The 22,053-nt window shown below is 35.5% G+C and overlaps 1 protein-coding gene across 2 annotated transcripts in view; it reads left to right on the top strand.

Moving 5' to 3' along the window:
• The window catches only part of STXBP3 (syntaxin binding protein 3), a 92,631-nt gene that overhangs the window by 24,045 nt on the left and 46,533 nt on the right, over positions 1-22,053 (top strand). For both annotated transcript variants that reach the window (XM_064282462.1, XM_003409536.4), the window contains exons 6-11: positions 1,037-1,137; positions 5,792-5,946; positions 8,633-8,723; positions 11,895-12,019; positions 14,549-14,644; positions 14,782-14,839. In XM_064282462.1, coding sequence (XP_064138532.1) covers positions 1,037-1,137; positions 5,792-5,946; positions 8,633-8,723; positions 11,895-12,019; positions 14,549-14,644; positions 14,782-14,839 — 626 coding nt within the window. The remainder of the gene's footprint in view (positions 1-1,036; positions 1,138-5,791; positions 5,947-8,632; positions 8,724-11,894; positions 12,020-14,548; positions 14,645-14,781; positions 14,840-22,053) is intronic.

Here is a 22,053-nt window from a genome sequence, read left to right as displayed (position 1 = left end):
CTGATGACAAGAAGAATTTTTTTTTTTTAATCAAAGTTTCAATTGGGGATTTGATTGTATAATTAAAAAAGGGGCCCTTGGGGAAGACACTGAAGAAACGGCCGTCTTTCTGGCAAATATTCAGGGTGAAAATCTACACTTCTCTTACTATTGACATATGTTCAAATAGAAAACAGCTAAACTAAAGAACCACAGTGACGTCTAGAGACACATACAGTTCTGTGTTATATTTTATAATGAGTCATATAATTATACTTTAAAATAAAGATACCATTTATCTAAATTAAATCTTAGTCTTTGCTACTATAAACACCCTCACTTTAAGTAGTCCATTTTTCTTGGGTGTGATTATTTATTTCATATCTAGTAGTAATTTTCATTTTTTAAAATGCCATACTGTATTTGTCATTCAAATAACCTTATTATACAGAACTTCATGGTTATGGAATTGGTAACATTTAATGAACACAAAGCCACTTCTAACTTCAGGAATCTTGAGGCTAAAGAATATCACATTAAAAACACTAGTAGCTTATGGTTGATATTCCAACTTAGAGGTAATGGAACTATTAAAAAAAAATTTCTAAGTTCTAGAACTTACAAGTTTAGAGTCTTAGAATTCCCTGACATTAGAGAAGTTCCTGTAATTCAAGGAAGAATTACCAAATATCACTTACTAGCAGATTTAGAAAAGTAGTATCAATTCATAAGTTCTGAAAGTACTGCAAAAGTTTAGTAAGTCATGCATTTGGACGTGCTTCCTTGTTAATAGTTTTAGCTCGCTGTTTTAGCAGATCTCTAAGGAAGTATCTCTGAGGTTGTGGTGGACGTGAATGGGGAAAATGGGATTTCTGTTGTAGCCGCGTGGCTGGAATACCTTTGTTCTGTAAAGTCAGGAACAAGTCTCTGTCGTAGTCAGTTACTCTGAAAGTCAGTATATATCTCTTTATTTAGTCTTAGATATTAGAATGCTTTATTCAAAAGAATAAAAATTTTCATGGAGTCAAATGCCCCCAATTTTTTTTTCTCCTTCCAGTTTGCCCTGACAGTCTTTTTAACAAAATTAAGGCTTCTTGCTCCAAGTCAATAAGAAGATGTAAAGAAATAAATATTTCTTTCATTCCACTTGAATCTCAGGTACTTTTTTTTTTTTTTAATTTTAGTTTATAGTGATTTTAAAGTTTGATTTTATGAGCTTGTTGTTAAAGCATATTCAAAAGATGCCTTTATATATATTTGGTGACTTCTGAACTTAATCTACAAAGAAACATTTGCCATGATGGAGGAAGGAACATGAGCAATAAATTGGAATAAGACATTAATAGTGAAAAGTGGGGCTTAAATTTCACATCTGCCACCAAGTCTTGTGTAGGTCAAGTTATATAGCACTACTGCATTTTAAAATCAAAAGATTTTGAGCACAGTCTTTTGTTAGATGACGTCAGAAAAATAAGTTTTTTCATTTAGCTTATGTAACAATTGTGATATTAAAATGTTCTTTAATGTATTTTTTATATAATACGTAAATTATCATTTAGTTTAATTTGCGAAATGGAGGGTTTTTGTTCATTTGTTTTTGCCTTTAGAATGGCAAATGAGCATTCAATGAATGATAATAATGGTAATAATAGTAGACATTTATGTAGTACTTCCTAAAGTGCTTTAAGTAAATGTATTCATTTAATCCTCACAGCAGCCCTTTGAAGTAGATACTAAGTCTAGTTCCATTTTAAAGATATGGAAACAGGAGCAAAGAGGTTAAGTAACTTGCCCCAAATCACACAGCTAGTGAATTGTTCAGTTTTGTTGTGTTCTGCTCTCTATGTTGGATTCTAGCATCTTATGGTATTGAAATAGCTTACTATCTTTTGGAACTATAATGTTTTTCAGGCATAAAAAAGTCCTAGATTGATTTCTGTCTCAAGCTGTGGCTGTTTTTGACAAAGAAAGGTCATAATCCAGATTGTAAAATTTTAAGGTATCTGCATAACACTAAATTATTTTCCAAAGTTAGCTTTAAACCTTTTCTTTTTGATGATATGTAAGTTTAGTGTAGGGTGAAATGTGCTTCCTGAAATGATGTAGAGTATAAACAGTAGTGTGATAAATGTTATATTTCCAGAGCATTCTACTGCACAGAAGGTAAATAGTCTTCAGGGTCAAAAATTCATTACAATTCTGCAATTGCTATGTTTAAAGAAGGGGTTTGTGTAGATACCTGACTAATTTGATGGCTGATGGAAATAACCTGCTGTCTTTCCATGTACAGAGAAATCTCTTAAGAAAGTTTTTTCCTACCAGTCTTAGCTAAATGTTGTGATTATGTAAGATCTTGTCTGTCTGGTATGTTTTTCCCTTAAGAATTTTTTTCTTTTAATTTCATTCCTTGACAAATATCATTGTAAGAGGGTTTACTTAATAAATTTATCTGCTTTGGAGAAATGGCAGTGAAAATATTTTGGATTTTGTTTGTTTGCTTGTTTCAAGTGGATGTATAAAGGAAATGTTACTAAGTGCTTTGAGCTGTGGGCAAAGGCCTGTGTCAGCATTTATCAAGATCCTGTTCAGTGGGCATTATTGCTTGCTAGATGCAAAGCAGTCTGCTGCGAAAAAATGAACAAGAGATATGCCCTACCCTATTACAGACCTTTGAAACAATATTAATTAGGATTAGGTTCAACTGTATATAACAGAAAAATCTAAATTTGCAGTGGCTTAAACAAGATGGAAATTTATTTCTTGCTCATGTAAAAGCAGTCAGGAAACAGGCTGTATAAAGCTGGTATAATGACGTCACAAAATTGGCAGGGAACTTAGTCTCCTAGACAAGACCCTCGTGAGCCAAGATGACTGTTAGGGTTATCACTTCCTTATTTGAGGCAGTAGGATAAAGGGGAGAAAAAAAGGACCACCTTCCCTTTTAAAGAGTTTTCCCATTATATCCCGTGTAATTTTCATATGTGTATATATATTTTTTTATATATATGACATATATGATTAGCTAAACTTTGATCCGATGACTGCACCTAAGTACATGGGAAACTGAGAAATGTAGTCTTTTAGCTGGGCGTATGACTGCCCCCTGCCCAAGAATTGGGATGTTGTTACTGAAAAGTAAGGTATGAGTGGTTGTTTGGGAGACGGCTCACAGTCTCTGCCACAAGAGGAGAGAGATTAATTCTTACTAGGAAATTGGGAACATATTTGAAGAATGGATAGGGTGTGATAAGGTAGAAATGAAGAGGGAAAGGATATTCTAAGAGGTGAGAATAATGTGAGTGTAAAGATACAGAAGCAGAAAAGTGCAGGGAGCGGCAGGAATTTGGATTACAAGGGTGAAGGTATGATAAACAAGGCTGTCTCTACAGGTAGGTTGAGACTGTATTGTACAAGGCTCCAGATTCCACCAAGGATGATGCAGGAAATGGGCTGGAACAGAAAACTGAGAATGGTCCTGAAGTCTTTGAGGAAGGGTAAATAGAGTCCTATAAATCAGGAGAGATTAGTAAAGTCAGATATGGTACTACACCAAAGAAGAAAAGTTGGACATTCAACAATATTTAGAAGTGGCATGGAAAGGAAGAAGGTTGACCCACTCATCCTTATTCCATGAGTCAGAAGGATTAAAGAATGATCTCTCTTCCTCTTTGAGAGGGTTTAAGGTAAGTAATACTATCAGGTACCCTTTAAGGCAAGTAGAGGGAAAACATTCAAGAGTATAGGGGAGTTTTTTCACAATAGACGTCAGAGAGCGTGAAGAGTTTGGTATAGCTAATGCTAGAGAGGATGCTAGATGGTATCTAGGTAGAAGTGACCTGGTATAAAGAGTAGAATAGCAAGTGGAGGGGTGTCTGTATATAAGGAGCTGATTGTGGGTCATAAAGATGAAGAAAGCATTTGGTAACCGTCTAAAGAACGCTTAATGATGGGGGAAGGGTAGTTGGGAGGGGGAAGATAAGGAGGGAGAGGGAAGAATTGTGAGCGTAGAATGAGATCCAGCCCCAAAGTTCCATTTGGTGCCTTGGAGTATCAGATAATTTAGATTCATTTAAGCTGTGTTAACAAATCTCAGTGGATTACAACAAAGGTTTATTCTTCATTACGTTATTGTCCATTGTGGTTTGGCTGGGGCTTTGCTCTGTGTTCTCTTTATTCTGGGACTGAGGCTGAAGGAGCAGCTCCTATCTGGGTCATGTTGTTGTTATATTGTTAGGTGCCATTGAGTTGGTTCCAACTCAGAGTGACCCTTTGTACAACAGAACGGAACACTGCCCGGTCCTGCACCATCCTCACAATTGTTGCTATGTTTCAGCCCATTGTTGCAGCCACTGTGTCAGTCCATCTTGTTGAGGGTCCTCTTTTTTGCTGACCCACTATTTTACCAAGCATGATGTCCTTCTCTAGGAACTGGTCCCTCCTGATAACATGTCCAAAGTACGTGAGACGAAGTCTCACCATCCTTGCTTCTAAGGAGCATTCTGGCTATACGTTTGGGTCATAGCATGGGGGACAAAAGAAGGTAGTGGAATCCCTTATGACTTTTAAAGCTTCTACTGGGCAATGGCACGTGTCACCAAAGCCAGTCACATACCCAAGCCTGAAATCAGTGGGATGTGTACTCCCATAGGGAGACACCTAGAAGGGTTATTTTAAATATTTATATTTATACTATGTCCCACACAGTGCTGTGTCGTTCAGAGGAGTATATCTCTATTGTAAGAATGTAAGGAATTTTGAATATTTAAATGTTTTAAATATTTTGAACAAATAATATTATCTATTGCAGTGAAGTAGTCAACTATGAGAAAGCCACAGTCCAGGTATTGGGTGCTTATTGGCAATTAATACAGCAAACCTAAATTTTAACAGCACAGAGATAGGTAGATTGGCCACAGCTAAATCTCAGCCTGTGTTCAGGCTGCTGCTGTTGGTGATGGGTCAGGTTCAGAGAAATAGAAAAGAAAAGCAAGGAAGTGTATTCATAATTCATTACTTAACCCATAACTATTGTTAAGTAGCTACTTTTATACCCAGTACATTATCCTAGGCTAAGAGGTATTTAAGAGGGATTACTATCATTGTTTAAAAAAAAATACTTAGTTCACTGGGGAGCTCTCAGTCTCAATTGGAGCCCTTTTTTTGTATTCTGCAAATAACACAATAATAGTAAGCTTCTAATACAGTCCTTTGCACATAAGTAAGTGCTTTTGTTGGTTAAATGAATGTATCTGTGAGGTTTCACAGTACATATTGTAAGACTTAAACTGTGTCCAGCGCAGTGCTGTGTCATTTGGAGGAGTATATCTCTATTTTTAAGGACATGAGGAATATAAGCCAAAGAATTGTATATGTATATCATCTGTGGAAAATTTCTAGATTATTCTCTACTTGGTTAAGATTTTAAATGTATGTCTAATGTATAGGCCAATTTTTCTTTGTTATATTCTTTGTACCAGATAATTAGATTTTTATTTTAGTTTAACTACCTCAGATTCCTTCGTCTATTGCACAGGCAGTGAAAAGCAAACAGTACAATCTGTAAAAGAAACAAGAGTTGAAGGAGAGAGGTAGACTAAGCAGGAAAGGAGAGTGAGAAAAGAAAAAGGATGAAATCAAGATGACAGAGAAAATGAGATATGATTAAGGTAAAGACACAGTTGTTTCAGGAAACAGCATGTTTAGTGCAAGTATTTAAAAAAAAAATATCCCAAATAATAGCTGCATTTGTCTACATAAACTTTTTAAATGAAGTCTCCCAATTGACAGTGTGCCTTTTTTGGGTCTAATTTAGGTGTATACTCTTGATGTACCAGATGCATTCTATTACTGTTACAGTCCAGACCCTGATAATGCAAACAGAAAAGATGACATTATGGAAACGATGGCTGAGCAGATAGTTACAGTGTGTGCCACCCTGGATGAAAATCCTGGAGTAAGATATAAAAGGTAGGACACTAAAGAGCGCTGGACATGTTATGCTTTCTCTTTGCTCTCCATTATACAGGTAGGTGATGTTTCTGTTATATGTATTAGTTTGCAAAATTTATTTTTCCTTGAAAAGTTATGCTCTACATCTAGGAGATTAAAATTTAAGGCTTAAGTTTCAAACTAACAAATAGCCTTTGTTGCTGAATTTCAGAGCTTAAATTTGGTATGATATTTTTTAATGGGTTTAAGGAAAGCGTAGAGGAAATGTGTCTCTGTTGTCATGTAGGGAATACAGTCGTATATTTAATATGTTAAAATTAATTTCCACCAAAATTTAATGGCCATATTCTCTGGATACCTTTGATAGCATCTAAGCCCAGTGGCCAGTCTAAGTAGTTTTTTTCTTTTTCTTTTAGGAGCTAAAGTTTGGCCTTTGTACTATATGTCATTTGATTTTTTTTTAAAGTTTATTGAAAGCCCATAAATTGTATGTATATGGCTCAATAAATCATCCCAAAAGGTACACACCTATGTAATCCCAACCCCAGGTCAAGAAATAGAGCATTAACAACAGCATCTCAGAGTCCCCTGTGATCCCTCTCACTCACACCCCCTTTCTTCTCCCCGAAGGTGACCACTGTCCTGACTTTTAGAACACAGATTAAGGGAGTTAATAGCTGTAAAGCACTCAAAACAGTACATGGCAGTAATAAAAATAACAATAGTAAATATACTATACTGCTACTACTAATAGTGTTACTATTCCATTCTCTTTTTAAAGGTTCTCTAATTTGAATACTGGCATTTGTCAAGTTAGCTGGCTGAATTGCTTAACTTCAATTTCATGTTTGACTTTGCATTTAGGTTACATTACTCTTAGCAATTTTTTTAAAAACCTACTGTTAATTACTTAGGAAAAAAAAGTAAATCTCCTTAATTCAGATAGTACCAAACCCGGTCTTTACTCATACCTCAAATACTAGAAACATTATTTTTCTTATGCATGATATGCTAATTAAATTCCAAACTTCTGTGGAGCTGAGCTAAGAGCCTGCTAGATTTCAGTCTCTGTTTAGGCTTCTGCTGTTGGTGATTGGTTATATTCAGGAAAATGACCAAACATGTACAAATGTATAATTTAATAGCTTACCTATGCATCTGTTTTGAGTCACTGTCATAATTAAAAGATAGTCCAAGCTTTAAAATTCTGTTAAGTTCTTTTATAAAGTATTTCTTAAACATTATGGACTTTTAAACTGTAGTTCTAGCATGAAGTAATTTCCTTTTGAAAATATTTTAAAGCAAAAAAAGTATTGTGAATTACTCTTTATTTTTATAGTTGCTGTTTTATTTATTTTTAAGGTATATAACCTAAAGAGTCTTTAATACTGTGAAGCCTCCGAATGAGACCCTCCATTTTTGAGGTTGGCATGATAGTTGAAAAACCTTTTCAAACATTTTTTTTTGGTAGATGTGGAAGTTAATACTGATACCACTGGCCATGAAGTTAGAGTAGAAATTTATCATTGTAGATGATAGTGATATACAAGAGTTTATGCAAGAGACTATATTAGAAAGTTGGCTAAGTGTTAGTGAACAGGTGGGAGGGATAATTGGTCAATTAATTTAGAGAGTAATTTTGTAATATCTAGAAGAGATGAAAATATAAGCACATAACCTTATAGCCCAGAAATTATACTTTTAGAGGTAGCATACCCTAGAGAAACATGTACATGTACAAAGATATTTATTTCAGCATTGTTTGTAATAATATAAAATTCAGGGTGACTTACCTGTCCACCCACAGAGGAATGAATAAATAGAATCCAGTATAGAAGGTACAGGCAGTCCTGGGTTAGAAAAGAGATCTGTTCCTAACTGTGCCTTTAAGTTGGATTTATAGGTTAGTTGATTCTTATTCAGCCTTTAGTACAAGAAAAGGCTCGAAGCCTTTTCAATGATTTAAAAAGCTGCCCGTGCAGCAAGTAAAGGTGATTGTGATGAATTTGTTTTGAGCAGTTGTTGGCTCAGTCATTTCAAAGTGAGGGTAGCTATACGTAACGTTAAAGGGCAAGCGAGCTGTCCGTATGTCTGACATTCGTAACCCGGGGACTGCCTCTACTAAATCCTCTAGTCCCTGCGCATACAACGGAATACTGTATAGGAGCTAAAATGGAGAAATTCGGTATATGTGTCAACATGAGTAGATCTCAAAAACATGTTAAAATACCATTTATGAAAAATTTTAAACTCATCCAATATACATAAAATACATAATATATATATATGGGGCCCCATATATATTTACACATATAAAACCAAAACCACTGCCGTCAAGTCAATTCTGACTCAAAGTGACCCTATAGGACAGAGTAGAACTTCCTATAGGACTTCTTGTAGGACTTCCAAGGCTGGAAGCAGACTGCCACATCTTTCTCCCACAGAGCGGCTGGTGAATTTGAACCATTAACCTTTTGTTTAGCAGGCAAGCACTTAACCACTGCACCACCAGGGTTCCTTAAATTCCAGACATATAGGTATAATTGAATATATATCTTATATATTATTATCTGAACTTTTCCATGTTTATAATAGTTTGTAGATTAATACATTTTATGGTTCAGTTTTAAAATTTAGCTTTATGATACTGTAATGTCTGTCCTGAAAGAATGGTAATTGTTTGAACATTTTTTTCCATTTCTAGCAAACCTTTAGATAATGCCAATAAGCTTGCACAGCTTGTTGAAAAAAAACTTGAAAACTACTACAAGATTGATGAAAAGAGCCAAATAAAGGTACTGTATCAAAGGCAGATAGTCATTATGCATAAAGTCTTATTTCTTTATAAACTGAACACACTGTTGTTTATTCATTTTCTAATATTGATTTGGGAATCATTAACATAGGTGGTAGTGGACACCATAATGGACAGTGTGGTTTAGTGGCAGAAAATATAGGTTACAGGTTTTGAAGTTGGCACTGTGTCTAAATCCTGGCAGTGTCATTTAATTCATAGTTATGTCAGTTTTGGCAAATTGTGTAACTTCTCTGTATCTCAGTTTCCTTATCTACAAAATGGGGATAATAAGAGTATACATATCTTAAGAGGTACTGTGAGGATTAAGTGGGTTAATACATATAAAGTTCTTAGACTAATGCTTGCCACTGAATAAACATTTAATAAATGTAGGTTTTTCTGTTTTTGCTAGCCCTGTGACCGTAGACAAATTATTTACTCGGAGTTTGTTTTTCCATCTATAAAATGGATTTGATAAAATATCTGCCTTGGTTGGTGTCTTAGTCATCTAGTACTGCTATAACACAAATACCACAAGTGGATGGCTTTAACAAGAGAAATTTATTCTCTCACAGTTCAGCAGGTTACAAGTCCAAATTCAGGGCGTCAGCTCCAGGGGAAGGCTTTCTCTCTCTGTTGGCTCTGGAGGAAGGTCCTTGTCCTCTGTCTTCTAGTTGAGGAGCTTCTCAGGCACAGGGACCCCGTGTCCAAAGGACTCACTCTGCTCCTGGTGCTGCTTTCTTGGTGGTATGAGGTCCCCAACTTTCTGCTAGCTTCCCTTTCCTTTTATCTCTTGAGAGAGAAAAAGTGATACAGACCACACCCCAGGGAAACTTCCTTTACATTGGATCAGGGAGGTGACCTGGGTAAGGGTGGTGTTACAATCCCACCCTAATCCTTCTCACCACAAGCAGAGATTATGATTTATAACACATAGGCAAGTCACAAAGTGGAGGACGACCACACATGGCCTAACCAAGTTTACACATATTTTGGGGGGACACAGTTCAATCCATTACAATTGGCGTGAGGATTAAGTGAGGTGACATGTAAGTATGTAAGTGTTTAGCACGTACAGGAGTTTAATAAATGGCAGCTGTTGCTGTCTCTTATGAAGATAGTAGAAAGTGATAGAAGGCTGAGATTGAAACCTGGAGAACACTAGCATTTAGGAACGGGTGAGAGTATGAAGAGCCTGAGGAGACTGAAGTATGTGCCAGTGGGCTAGTAAGCCATGTTAACAGTAGCTGAAGAATGAAAGGAAGGAACTATTGATGGTTTAGAAGAGGAGACGAGCAAATGAGAGAAGAATCCTTAGAGTGTAGTGAGGAACATAGGTCAGACCTTTTGCTACTCTAACTGGGATCTTGGAAGACATCCTAGAGGAAGAGTCCCTTGAGCTTGAAAAATGAGTCTAACATGATAGAAGAAGAAGTTTATTGCATGGATAATGTGATTCTTTGAGCAGAGGCATAGAAAAAAAAGATAAAATTCACCAAAAAAAATCATGTTGGCTGGAATGGAGTGTATGAACTTAGATGTAATGTTAGTTTAGAACTTTAAAAGTTGCTAGTTTTTTGGTCTGGAGGGCTAGTGAAAGCTCTTATTCCTAGTTGTAGTTGTGAAGACCTAATGGCTCGGTGCACATAGTGGATAGTCAGTAAACATTTGTTTAATGAAGGAAGAGACAAAGATCAGTATAGTAGTGAGTATTTCTTTAGCCCTTTGTTATTTCAATAAGAAAAAAAAGGCAGATTACAAAAAATAAACTTCTCCTTTGCATTTTCTGTCTGGGAAATTTATGCATCCCTCGAGTGCTTGATACTTTTCCTTCTTTCAGAGCCCTGACAAAGTGTACCTCCCTTTTGAAACCTTTCCTGGCTCTTTAGGCCAAGCAATACTACCTCCCCTGTACTGTCATAATCCCCAAGCCCTAGTATAGCACTTACATTACACTATGTTTTTCCTATTCATATGTCTGAAGACTCATAGCTCAAATTTATTGAGGGCTTACTGAGTGCCAGACACCATGCTAAATGTTTCATAGTATTATAGCATTTGATCTTTACAACAATCCTATAGGTTTATAACACACCTATAAGACGTAGGCTGTTTTATAAGACGTAGGCTGTATGATTATATTTCATCTGACAAATAAGGATGCTGAGGTTATGAAAAAGTTAAGCAGCTTGCCCAAAGTCTTAGAAGGAAGTGGTCAAGACTGGACTCAAACCTAGACCTGTCTAATCCCATAGGCTGTGTTCTAAACCACTAACCATATGGTCTCAAAGTTGATTTAAATGAGTTAATTAAAAAATATTCTTTAAATCCAGCCTAAATGATTTCTATTACACTATTATACATAAATAAACAAGAAATGTTTGCCTGATGAGTTGTAATCTCTTATTGCTTTGAATAATAATCCAAAATTGTTAGCTTTTTAAAATAAAATATGGAAGATACTGATATTAACAGTAATTTTTCCCAGCACAATTGTTTAGTGATAAATGCTGTTTGTGTAATGCTTAACAGGACTTTGTGATTTATCATCTTAGGTGACATGAATGTAATCTTTTTAAATAGCATAATGGTTAAGGACACACACTTTGGAGTGAAGCAGACCTGGGTTCGAATCTACGTTCTGCCACTTACTATGTGGTTTGGGTAAATTACTTGATCTCAAGCCTTAATGCCCTCATTTACTCCTGTCTCACAGGGTTGGTAAAAGAATTTAATGACATATCTCACTTAGCACAATGTCTGGCACTAAGTAAGAGCTTTGAGTAGTAGCTATTACTCATAATTTATATCAGCTTTGGTGTTTATGAAGCTGAATTTACAAAAAAACAGGTTAGTGCAAGCCAAATGTTACTTCTTTTAAAAAAATTCTTTTCAAAATATTTTATTCTTGAGTATAAAAAAAAAGCTTCTTCATTTGACTATGAAGGCTTCTAACTATGTAGTCTTTTTTCCCCCCATTGTACCACTCAGTTTTTTCTTTTTTAAAAAATAACTTTGCATTCTCAAGGCAATTAACCAGTTTTTTGGTGTGCTTTTTGTGGAGAAGAGACAGAACTTAGGAGAAGGCTCTTGTTTTCTAAGAAATTAAAAATGTGTTCACACAAAGAAATTGAAGTTTCTTAAAATAATTTCTGTCTTGTTATTTTAGGGTAAAACTCATTCCCAGCTCTTAATAATTGATCGTGGCTTTGATCCTGTGTCCACTGTCCTGCATGAACTGACCTTTCAGGCAATGGCATATGATCTACTACCGATTGAGAATGATACATACAAGCAAGTATAACTTGAATGGCATATGAAGGGCCTAGACAAACAGAACAGAATATGAGTGTCTAATAATAGGAGTGGGCACCCGAAATCTGAAAGCCCCTGTAACCATTTTTATCCAGAAACTTTATCCTTCCCTTGCGTCTATCATCATAACCTTTAAAACATCTTCACCTTCTAAGTTGATGAGTAGTTTGGCTGCTTCAAAGCTTTTATTGGTGTATTTGCTCCCTTAACTACGTCCACAACAAAGCTACATTTAAGCAGCTGGAATTTTGACTTTTCACGGACGTTAAGAGTAAATACCAGGCTCACTATTGTATTTGTTGAAGTGGAAACCATAGTCACATTGGTTAGGCTGAAATCATTCTGAATCATATACCCCCAAATATCTGTGTATATGCCTTGTCAATATAATATACTTAAAAAAAACATTAGAACACTGGAAAACAAAATAGGATGGCTATTGAGAATAATCACAGCTTTTCCTTTTTGGTACTATTATCAACTTAATCTTGATATAATGAATCATATTTACTTTAAAAGTAGTGTCAAATAAAAAGCCAAATGAACAGGATAGCTCTTTTGTCAGAGAATCATTTTACTATATTTTTGTATATCATTTATGTGTGTGTGTGTATATTGAATACGTATTGATGTAATACTTGATATAATACTCTCTAAATCTAAATGGGAATATCTCAGCTAAGATTTACGGATTGCACATAGTAAAAATGAAAATAAGTCAGTGTTTTTTGAAATTTTATGTTTAAATTCATTTAATAGTTTTATTAGATTGAAAAGATCCAAACATTTGTGGTAATTTCAGTACCTAATAACTATTAAACTAATTTTGTATTTTCTATTATATTTTTATTTGTGTTCTGGTGAAATCCTGGTTTCTGTGAGTTTTTCCCGATGTTATTTGTGTTACTGTCAGATGACAGGAAAATCAACATGGATGATAGTTCTTATACTCATGTCACCATGCATTTGTGTAGTTATTTTTCTAATAAAAAGTAGTTTCAAGCAGTTTATTCAGAATTTTTAGAAAGGAAATTATTTACCTCTATTATCCTTTCAGTCTCTAAACATGCATTGCTCAAGAGATTTGGAAAGAATAATTTGCAAGACACTAAAGGATTTGGTAGATTTCAGACATTTCTACTTAGTGTTTAAAGTATTTAACTGCCTAGGTTTGCAGACAAGCAAAGCAAGCTTTAATTTTTTTAAAGTAAGGGAGAGACTTACTTTGAAAAAAACAAACAGCTATACTCCCTTTTCCATGATTCAGAAAAGTCCAGCGATAAGACTAGACGGGAGCACGCTCCCACTGTGGTTTGTGCTCCATCACAGTGTTTGATGGAACAAAATACAAAACCAGAAATTCTAAATATCTAGGTTCTGTTCTTCGTCTTGGTGACCTCTTTAAATTTACTCTTAAAATGGAATTGTCATCATCTTTGAGTACTGTCAGACTTGCTACTCTAATCTTCATTTATAGATCACTTTGAAGTCCAAAGGTATGATGTAAGTACAAAGTGTCATTTTAAGTGACAAAAAGACTTCCACCCTTAATGCAGTCTTATAATTAAGCACTCTCATTCTACCTTTGAATATGTGTAATTAGACTACACAGGTGAATGGTTTTAAGGACCTGTAATATTTTGGCTTGGGGAATGATAATATTTATATAGCAGAAATTTATGCTTTCAGACCAGAGCTCAGAGAGCTGAACGCAGCCCTTATCTTGGCTCAGGAAGTTGTCAGTGCCAAGGATGGTTGAATCTCCTCTAGCTCCACAAATGGAAGGAGGGTGGCTGCATGAACAGAGAAGAGAGAAATTACACGTGGAGAAGCAGTCAGAAAAAGCTCCTTCTCCTAGCTTTTGAGTAGTTTCATGTCCCCCATAAATTGTTGCAATAGAGTCCTTTAAAGCTGTCACATTTTTTATGGTGACATTAGTTTTTGTTATCGTTTCCTGTTCTGTAAAGGAGAAGTGGTTATCAGATTGGAGAAAAATACAGAAATGGATGATCTGCCTGTATTGTTTGTGAATTTCATACCCAATCTGAAATGCCTTCAATATTTAATAGGCTCTGTTGGGGGCGCCACTGCTGTTCTTAATGGATGTTTGATAGTTGTGCTGAGGGTTTTAACACATCAAATGTCTGTTTTAAGCAGTTAAAGTACACACCATTAGTATATTCAGTCTTGTTCTCAGAGCTGATTTTTAGTATGTTGAATTTTGTTTTATTAGATACCGTTCTGCTGAACTAAAGCTCTCTAACAATACCAGCTAAGCCTACAGTTTAAAAATGCCTTGGTGTAGGCATAACACTTCGATTTTTAGAATAAGGATAGATAGCACTGTGCCTTAGTTTTGACTAGGTACGTAGTATCCCCTTAAAATAGCAGATTAAATACATGTAGTTTTCAGTTTCTTGAGCTATGTCTTAAAATCGTTTGTGAAAAATATTTCTTCTACTTTTAGGGGAGAAAATCCATAAGTTTTCCGCTTCTTTCTGTTTGTAGATATAAAACCGACGGGAAAGAAAAAGAGGCAGTCCTGGAGGAAGATGACGACCTCTGGGTCAGAATTAGACATCGGCACATTGCGGTAGTGCTAGAGTATGTGAACCTGTTGTAACTTGTATTCCATGTTTTGTAGGTACTAAATATATAATAGTGCATTTTGTAACTTTAAAATAGTTCTGTAGTGAAGTAGTACACCTTAGAATTTAAAGAATTCTCTCACAATTTGGCAGGGAAATTCCCAAGCTTATGAAAGAAATTTCATCAACAAAGAAAGCAACGGAAGGAAAGGTAAGAGTCTTATTTAACTTTCAAACTAATGATAAAGGTGAATTTTAAAGTTTGTTTAAAATATTTATTTAACTTTTCATCTTTGGAAATTTCTGACATACACAAACGAAGAAAAGCATGAACTCCCATGTACCCATTACCTAGCTTCAGCAGTATCATTTTGTCTGTTTTGCTTCATTAAACTTTATTTAAAAGACCCTTAAGCCAGTTTCATCAATGTATTGTTGGTTTTTTTTATGTTAAGGTATAATTTACATAAAGTGTGCAAATCTTAAGTGTGTACCTAGAAGAATTTTTACTCATGTATACTTATGGAAACACCACTATATGAAGATATAAAACATTTCCATTATTCCAGAAGGTTCTCTCTTGTCCCTTTGCAGTATCCTACCGGAGATAAACTCTATCCTGATTTCTGTCACCATACATTAATATTGCATGTTTCTGAACTTCATATAAATGGAATGATATAGCATGTGCTCTTTTGTGTCTGGCTTCTTTCACTCAACATTGTATTTTTGAGATCCATCTTTGTTATTTCACTCTTTTAGTTCTTTTTTTATAGCTGTACAGTAGTAATACTATTGTATTAAATACTACTGTATTATTGCCATACCCATAATGATGTAAGAACCTCACAACAATTTAACTCAATTTACCCACTTCCCTCTTTGTACTGTTGTCATATATTTTACTTCAGTATCTGTTATAAACTAAATACATTATTTTTGCTTTTAATAATTCAGTAAACTTTTATATTACCCATATATGTATCCATCCTGGTTCTGTTTATTCCTTATTGTTCACTTTTTCCATCTAGGCTGAATGCATTATCTCAGCTTTCTTTTTTGTTTGAGAACATCTTTATTTTACATTTTTTTCAAAGATGTTTTTGCTGGATTTAGTATTTAAGGTGGGCAGTTTATTTTGATTTTTTTTGTATTTTTCAGCAGTTTAAAGATTTCACTACTTACCTTCTGGCTACCATAGTTTCTGTTAAGAAATCAGCCATTATCTTATTGTTTCCCTGGAGATAAGGTGCCTTTTTTAAGGATTTTACCTTTATCTTTTAGTTTGAGCAGGTTGAGCATGATGTTCCTGACCATGGTGTGATTTTCTTAGTTTTTATCCTTCTTGGGCTTTGCTGAGCTTCTTGAATCTCTCGATTGATAACTTTGATCACATTTGTAAAATTCTCAGCCATGATTTTTCCTCATCTTGCGTTTGTATCATTGTATACTCTCCTTCTGGGCTCCAGCTAGATGTATTTTAGATTTTTGGACTATGTTCTACATCTCTTACACTCTGGTTTTTTTTTTTTTTTTTTTTTCAGTTTTTTCCCTCTCTGTGCTTTAATTGAATATTTTCTATTAACCTGACTTTGAGTCACCTACTTCTGTGTTCTGTTGTGTCCAGTCTGTTATTTACACCCATTTAATAAGTTCAAAATCCTCCCCTTTCAAAGTATACAGTTCTGTGAGTTTCGACAAATGGATACTGTCATGTAACCACCACCACAGTCAAGACCCCAGAAAATTCCCTCATGCCCTTTTTAGACAACCTCCACCCCCTGTTATCCAACCACCACCCCCTGTTAGCCACTGATCTGTTGCTGTCTCCATAGTTTTCCCTTTTCATGATGTCATGTAAATGGAATAATACAGTATGGCTTTTTCGTTTAGTACAATGCACTTACTGCATGTAATAGTATTTTCATTACTTTTTATTGCTGAATAGTATTGCATTGTATAGCTGTACCTCAGTTTGTATTCTCTTCACTAGTTGTAGGACATTTGGATTGTTCCAGGGTTTTAGCAGTTATGAACAAAACCAGTATAAACTTCAGCTTTTTGTATAAAGAGATATTTCATTCACTTGAGTAAATACCTAGGAGTTGTATTGCTGGGTCATATGGTAAATGTATGTTAACTTTATCAGAAAATGGCCAGATTGTTTTCCAAAGAGGCTGTACCATGTTACATTCTCACCAGCAATGTATGTGAGTCATTTATTGTATTCTTAATTTCAAATATTGTATTTTTTCCTTTTTTAAAAAAAATTATTATTGTACCTTAGATGAAGATTTACAGAGCAAACTAGTTTCTTATGAAACAGTACACATATCATTTTATGACATTGCTTAATAACCTCACAACATGTGAACCGTCTGCCTTCTTGGACTTGGGTTCCCTATTACCAGCTTTTCTGTCCTCTCCTGCCTTCTAGTCCTTGCCCCTAGGCTCGTGTTTTCCTTTAGTCTCATTTTGTTTTATGGGCCTTCTAATCTTTGGATGAAGGATGAACCTCAGGAGCAACTTCATTACTGAGTTAAAAGGGTGGCGGGGGCCATACTCTCGGGGCTTCTCTAGCCTGTGTCAGGCCAGTAAATCTGGTCTTTTTTTTTGTGAGTTAGAATTTTGTACTACATTTTTCTCCAGCTCTGTCTGGAAGCCTCCACCATGATCCTTATCAGAGCAGTCAGCCTTGGCAGCCGAGCACCATCCAGCTGTACTAGACTCAGTCTGGTGGAGGCTGTGGCAGTTGTGGTCCACTAGTTCTTTGGACTAATCTTTCCCCTGTGTCTTTAGTTTTCTTCATTCTCCCTTGCTCCTGACAGGGTGAGACCAGTGGAGTATCTTAGATGGCCGCTCACAAGCTTTTAAGACCCCAGACGGAACTCACCAAAGTAGAATGTAGAACATTTTCTTTATAAACTATGTTATGCCAACTGAGCTAGATGTTCCCCAAGACCGTGGTCCCCCCACAGCCCTCAGCCCGGCAATACGGTCCCTCAGGCCTGGATGTGTCCACAGAACCTACATGACCTTGCCTTTTACAAGTTGTGCTGGCCTCCCCAGTACCATGCACTGCCCTACCCTTCACCAAAGTTACCACCAATCCATTGTCTATTTAGTGTTTTTCCATCCCCATCCCTGCCCTCCCTCATAACCATCAAAGATTGTTTATTTTTGTGCATAAACCTTTTCATGAGTTTTTAGTAATGGTCTCATATGATATTTGTCCTTTTGCGATTGACTTACTTTGACTCAGCATAACGCCCTCCAGATTCATCCATGTTGATAGCTTCATAGATTCATCATTGTTCTTTGTTGTGTAATGCTTCATTGTGTGTATGTACAATAGTTTGTTTTTCCATTCGTCTGTTGATGGGCATCTAGCTTGTGTCCATCTTTTTGCTGTTGCAAATAGTGTTGCAGTGAATATGGGTATGCACAACACTATTCCTGTGACGGCTCTTATTTCTTTTTTTATATTCCTAGGAGTGGGATTACTGGATCATATGATATTTCTGTGTTTAGCTTTCTAAGGAAGCACCACATCATTTTGCAAAATGGTTTACCATTTTGCATTCGCATCAGCAGTGCGTAAGAGTTCCAATCTCCCTGCAGCCTCTCCTATATTTATTTTCTTTTTTTTTTCAATTCGTGTCACTGATGCTGGGGTGAGATGATATCTCATAGTGGTTTTGATTTGCATTTCACCAATGGCTAGTGATCGAGAGCCTTTCCTCCTGTGTCTGTTAGCCACTTGACTGTCTTCTTTGATAAGGTGTCTGTTCGTTTCCTTTGCCCATTTTTTAATTGGATTATTTTTCTTTTTGCTGTAGAGGTGTTTGATTTTCCTGTAGATTTTAGAGATTAGACCTTTGTCAGATTTGTCATAGCCAAAAATTTTTGCCCAGTCTGTAAATTCTCTTTTTACTCTTTTAATGAAGTCTTTTGATGAGCATAAGTGTTGAATTTTTAGAAGATCCCAGTTTATCTAGCTTATCTTCTGGAGTTTGTGTGTTGTTAGTTATGGTTTGTGTCCTGTTAATGCCATGTGTTAGGGCCTCTAGCATTGACCCTATTTTTTATGATCTTTATAGTTTTTGGTTTTATATTTAGGTCTTTGATCCATTTTGAATTAGTTTTTGTGTATGGTGTGGGGTGTGGGCCCTGTTTCATTTTTTGCAGATGGACCTCCAATTTTCCCAGCACCATTTATTAAAAAGACTGACTTTTCCCTATTTGATGGGCTTTGGGCCCTGTCAAAGATCAGGTGACTATAGGTGGATGGATTTACATCTCGGTTCTCAATTCTGTTCCATTGGTCAATGTATCTGTCTTTGTATCAGTACCAGGCTGTTATGACTACCATAGCTGTGTAATAGGTTCTGAGGTCAGGTAGTGCAAGTCCTCCTACTTTATTCTTCTTCAGTAGTGCTTTACTTATCTGGGGCCTCTTCCTTTTCAATATAAAGTTAATGATTAGTTTTTCCATCTCTTGAAAGTATGTTGTTGGTTTTTGGATTGGGATTGCATTGTTTTTGTAGATTGCTTTGGGTAGAATTGATATTTTCACAATGTTGAGTCTGCCTGTCCATGAGCATGGTATGTTTTTCTATTTATGTAGATCTCTTTTGGTTTCTTGCAGTAGTGTTTTGTAGTTTTCTTCGTATAGGTCTTTTGCGTCCCTAGTTAGATTTATTCCTAAGTATTTTATTTTTTTAGGGGCTATTATAAATGGTATTGTTTTCTTGATTTCATTGTTCTCTTTATTGGTGTATAGGAATCCAACTGATTTTTGTATGTTTATCTTGTATCCTGCCACTCTGCTGAATCTTTGTATTAGTTCAGTAGTTTTCTTGTGTAGTCTTTTGGGTTTTCTGTGTATAGTATCATATCATATACAAATACAGTTTTACTTGTTCCTTACCAATTTGGATGTCCTTTATTTCTGTTTCTTCCCTTATTGCACTGGCTAGGACTTCCAGCACAATGTTAAATAAGAGTGGTGATAAAGGGCATCCTTGTCTTGTTTCTGTTCTCAAGGAGAATGTTTTCAGCCTCTCTCCATTAAGAATGATATTGGCTGTTGGTTAAAATCCATTCTATATCTATTTTATCGAGCTTTTATTAGGAATGGGTGTTGGACTTTGTCAAATGCCTTTTCTCTGTCAATTGAGATGATCATGTAATTATTTTATTAATGCGGTAGATTACACTGACTGATTTTCTAATGTCGAACCATCCTTGCATACCTGGCATGAATCTCACTTGGTCATAGTGTATTATTTTTTGGTATGATGCTAAATTCTGTTGGCTAGAATTTTGTTGAGAATTTTTGCATCTGTATTCATGGGAGCTATTGGTCTGTAATTTTATTTTTTTTGTGATGTCTGTGCCTGGTTTTGGTATCAGGGTTATGCTGGCTTCATAGAATGAATTTGGAAGTATCCATTTCCATTCTACATTGTGAAATAGTTTGAGTAGCACTGGTGCAAGCTGTTCTCTGAATGTTTGGTAGAATCCTCCAGTGAAGCCATCTGGGCTAGGGCCTTTTTTTTGTTGGGAGTTGTTTTTTTTTTTTACCTTTTCAGTGTCTTCTCTTGTTATGGGTCTGTTCAGATTTTCAACATCATTTTGTGTTAGTTTGGCTAGGTAGTGTGTTTCTAGAAATTTGTCCATTTCCTCTAGGTTTTCAAATTTGTTGGAATATAGTTTTTCATAGTACTCTGTTATAATCCTTTTTATTTCAGTTGTGTCTGTTGTAATGTCCTCCATTTCATTTCTTATTTGGGTTATTGAGTCCTCTTCTGTTTTTCTTTTCTCAGTTTGGTCAGTGATTTGTCAATTTTGTTGATCCTTTCAAAGAACCAACTTTTGGTTTTGTTGATTCTTTTCTATTCTCTATTTCATTATGTCTCCTCTGATCTTTATTATTTCCTTTCTTCTGGTGGCTGCGGGCTTCTTTTGCTGTTCTCTTTCTACTTGTTTGAGTTGTATAGCTAATGTTTTGATTTTATCCCTTCTTTTTTGATGTGTGCCTCTACTGCTCTACGTTGACCCTGAGGAATGCCTTTGCAGTGTCCCAAAGGTGTTTTCATTCTTGTTTAATTCTAAGAATTTTTTGATTCCATCTTTGATTTCTTCTATTACCCAGTGGTTTTTAAGCAGGGTGTTATTCAGTTTCCGTGTAATAGATTTTTTTTCCTTGCTCTTCCTCTTGTTAATTTCTATTTTAATGGTGGTGTGATCAGAGAAGATACTTTGTATTATCTCAGTGTTTTAGATTTTGTTGAGGGTTGCCTTGTGGCCTAAGATGTGGTCTGTTCTAGAGAACAGTCCATGTGCCATGTGCAATGAAAAGAATGTGTACTTTCAGCTGTTGGGTGGAGTGTTCTATATATGTCTGTGAGGTCAGGTTGGCTGATTGTGGCCTTTAGATCATCTGTATCTTTGTTGAGTTTCTTTGTAAATGTTCTGTCCTTTACCGAGAGTGGTGTGTTGAAGTCTCCTTCTATTGTTGTGGGGCTGTCAGTTTCTCTTTTCGGTGCTGTTAGAGTTTGTTTTATGTATTTTGGAGCCCTGTCATTGGGTGCATAGATATTTATTATGGTTATGTCTTCATGATGGATACCGTCTTTAATCATTATATAATGCCCTTCTTTGTCTTTTATGGTGGTTTTTGTTTTAAAGTCTATTTTACCTGAGATTAGTGTTGCCACTCCTCTTTTTTGGGTAGCTGTTTACTTGACATATTTTTTTTTCCATCCTTTGATTTTTAATAAATTTCAACCTTTTTTTCTAAGGTATATCTCTAGTAGACAGCATATTGATGGATCCTGTTTTTTTAATCCATTTTGTCACTCTCTGTCTCTTTGTGGGTACACTTAGACCATTTACATTCAGTGTAATTTTTGATAGGTGTGAGTTCATTGCTGTCATTTTGTAGTGCTTTTTTTTTTTTTTTTTTCTTGTGGTGCTGACGTTTTCTTTGTTTCTGTTATTCTCCTATGCTGAATTCCTTTTGTTTCTGGATTTTTTTTTTGTTTTGTTCATTTTGTACTGAGACTTTACATTGTTCTTCATTCTGATGAGTGGGTTTGTTAACTTTCTTTGTGGTTACCTTGAAATTTACCCTATTACCTAAGTCTGAACCAGTCTTTTATTACTTGGTGTTGCCTTGCCTTCCTCTCCATTAGAAAGTTTTGTACCTACACTGTTTATTCCCTCTTTTATTGTTCTGATGTTGTTGTCATTTACAGATTAATCTCTGTAGTTCCCTGTTGTAAATCTTTTAGTTTTGATTAATCCTTGAGAGTTCATTTTCTAGGTTAGTATCTGGCTGGTGTTATCTTGCATCTTAGATTCAGGCTGTTGTCTATTTTCAAACCAAAGGACTCCTTTTAATAATTCTTTTAAGTTTGG

This window comes from Loxodonta africana, chromosome 3 (assembly GCF_030014295.1).
Source record: "Loxodonta africana isolate mLoxAfr1 chromosome 3, mLoxAfr1.hap2, whole genome shotgun sequence".
Classification (NCBI taxonomy): domain Eukaryota; kingdom Metazoa; phylum Chordata; class Mammalia; order Proboscidea; family Elephantidae; genus Loxodonta; species Loxodonta africana.
This window is presented reverse-complemented; position numbering and strand designations above follow the sequence as displayed.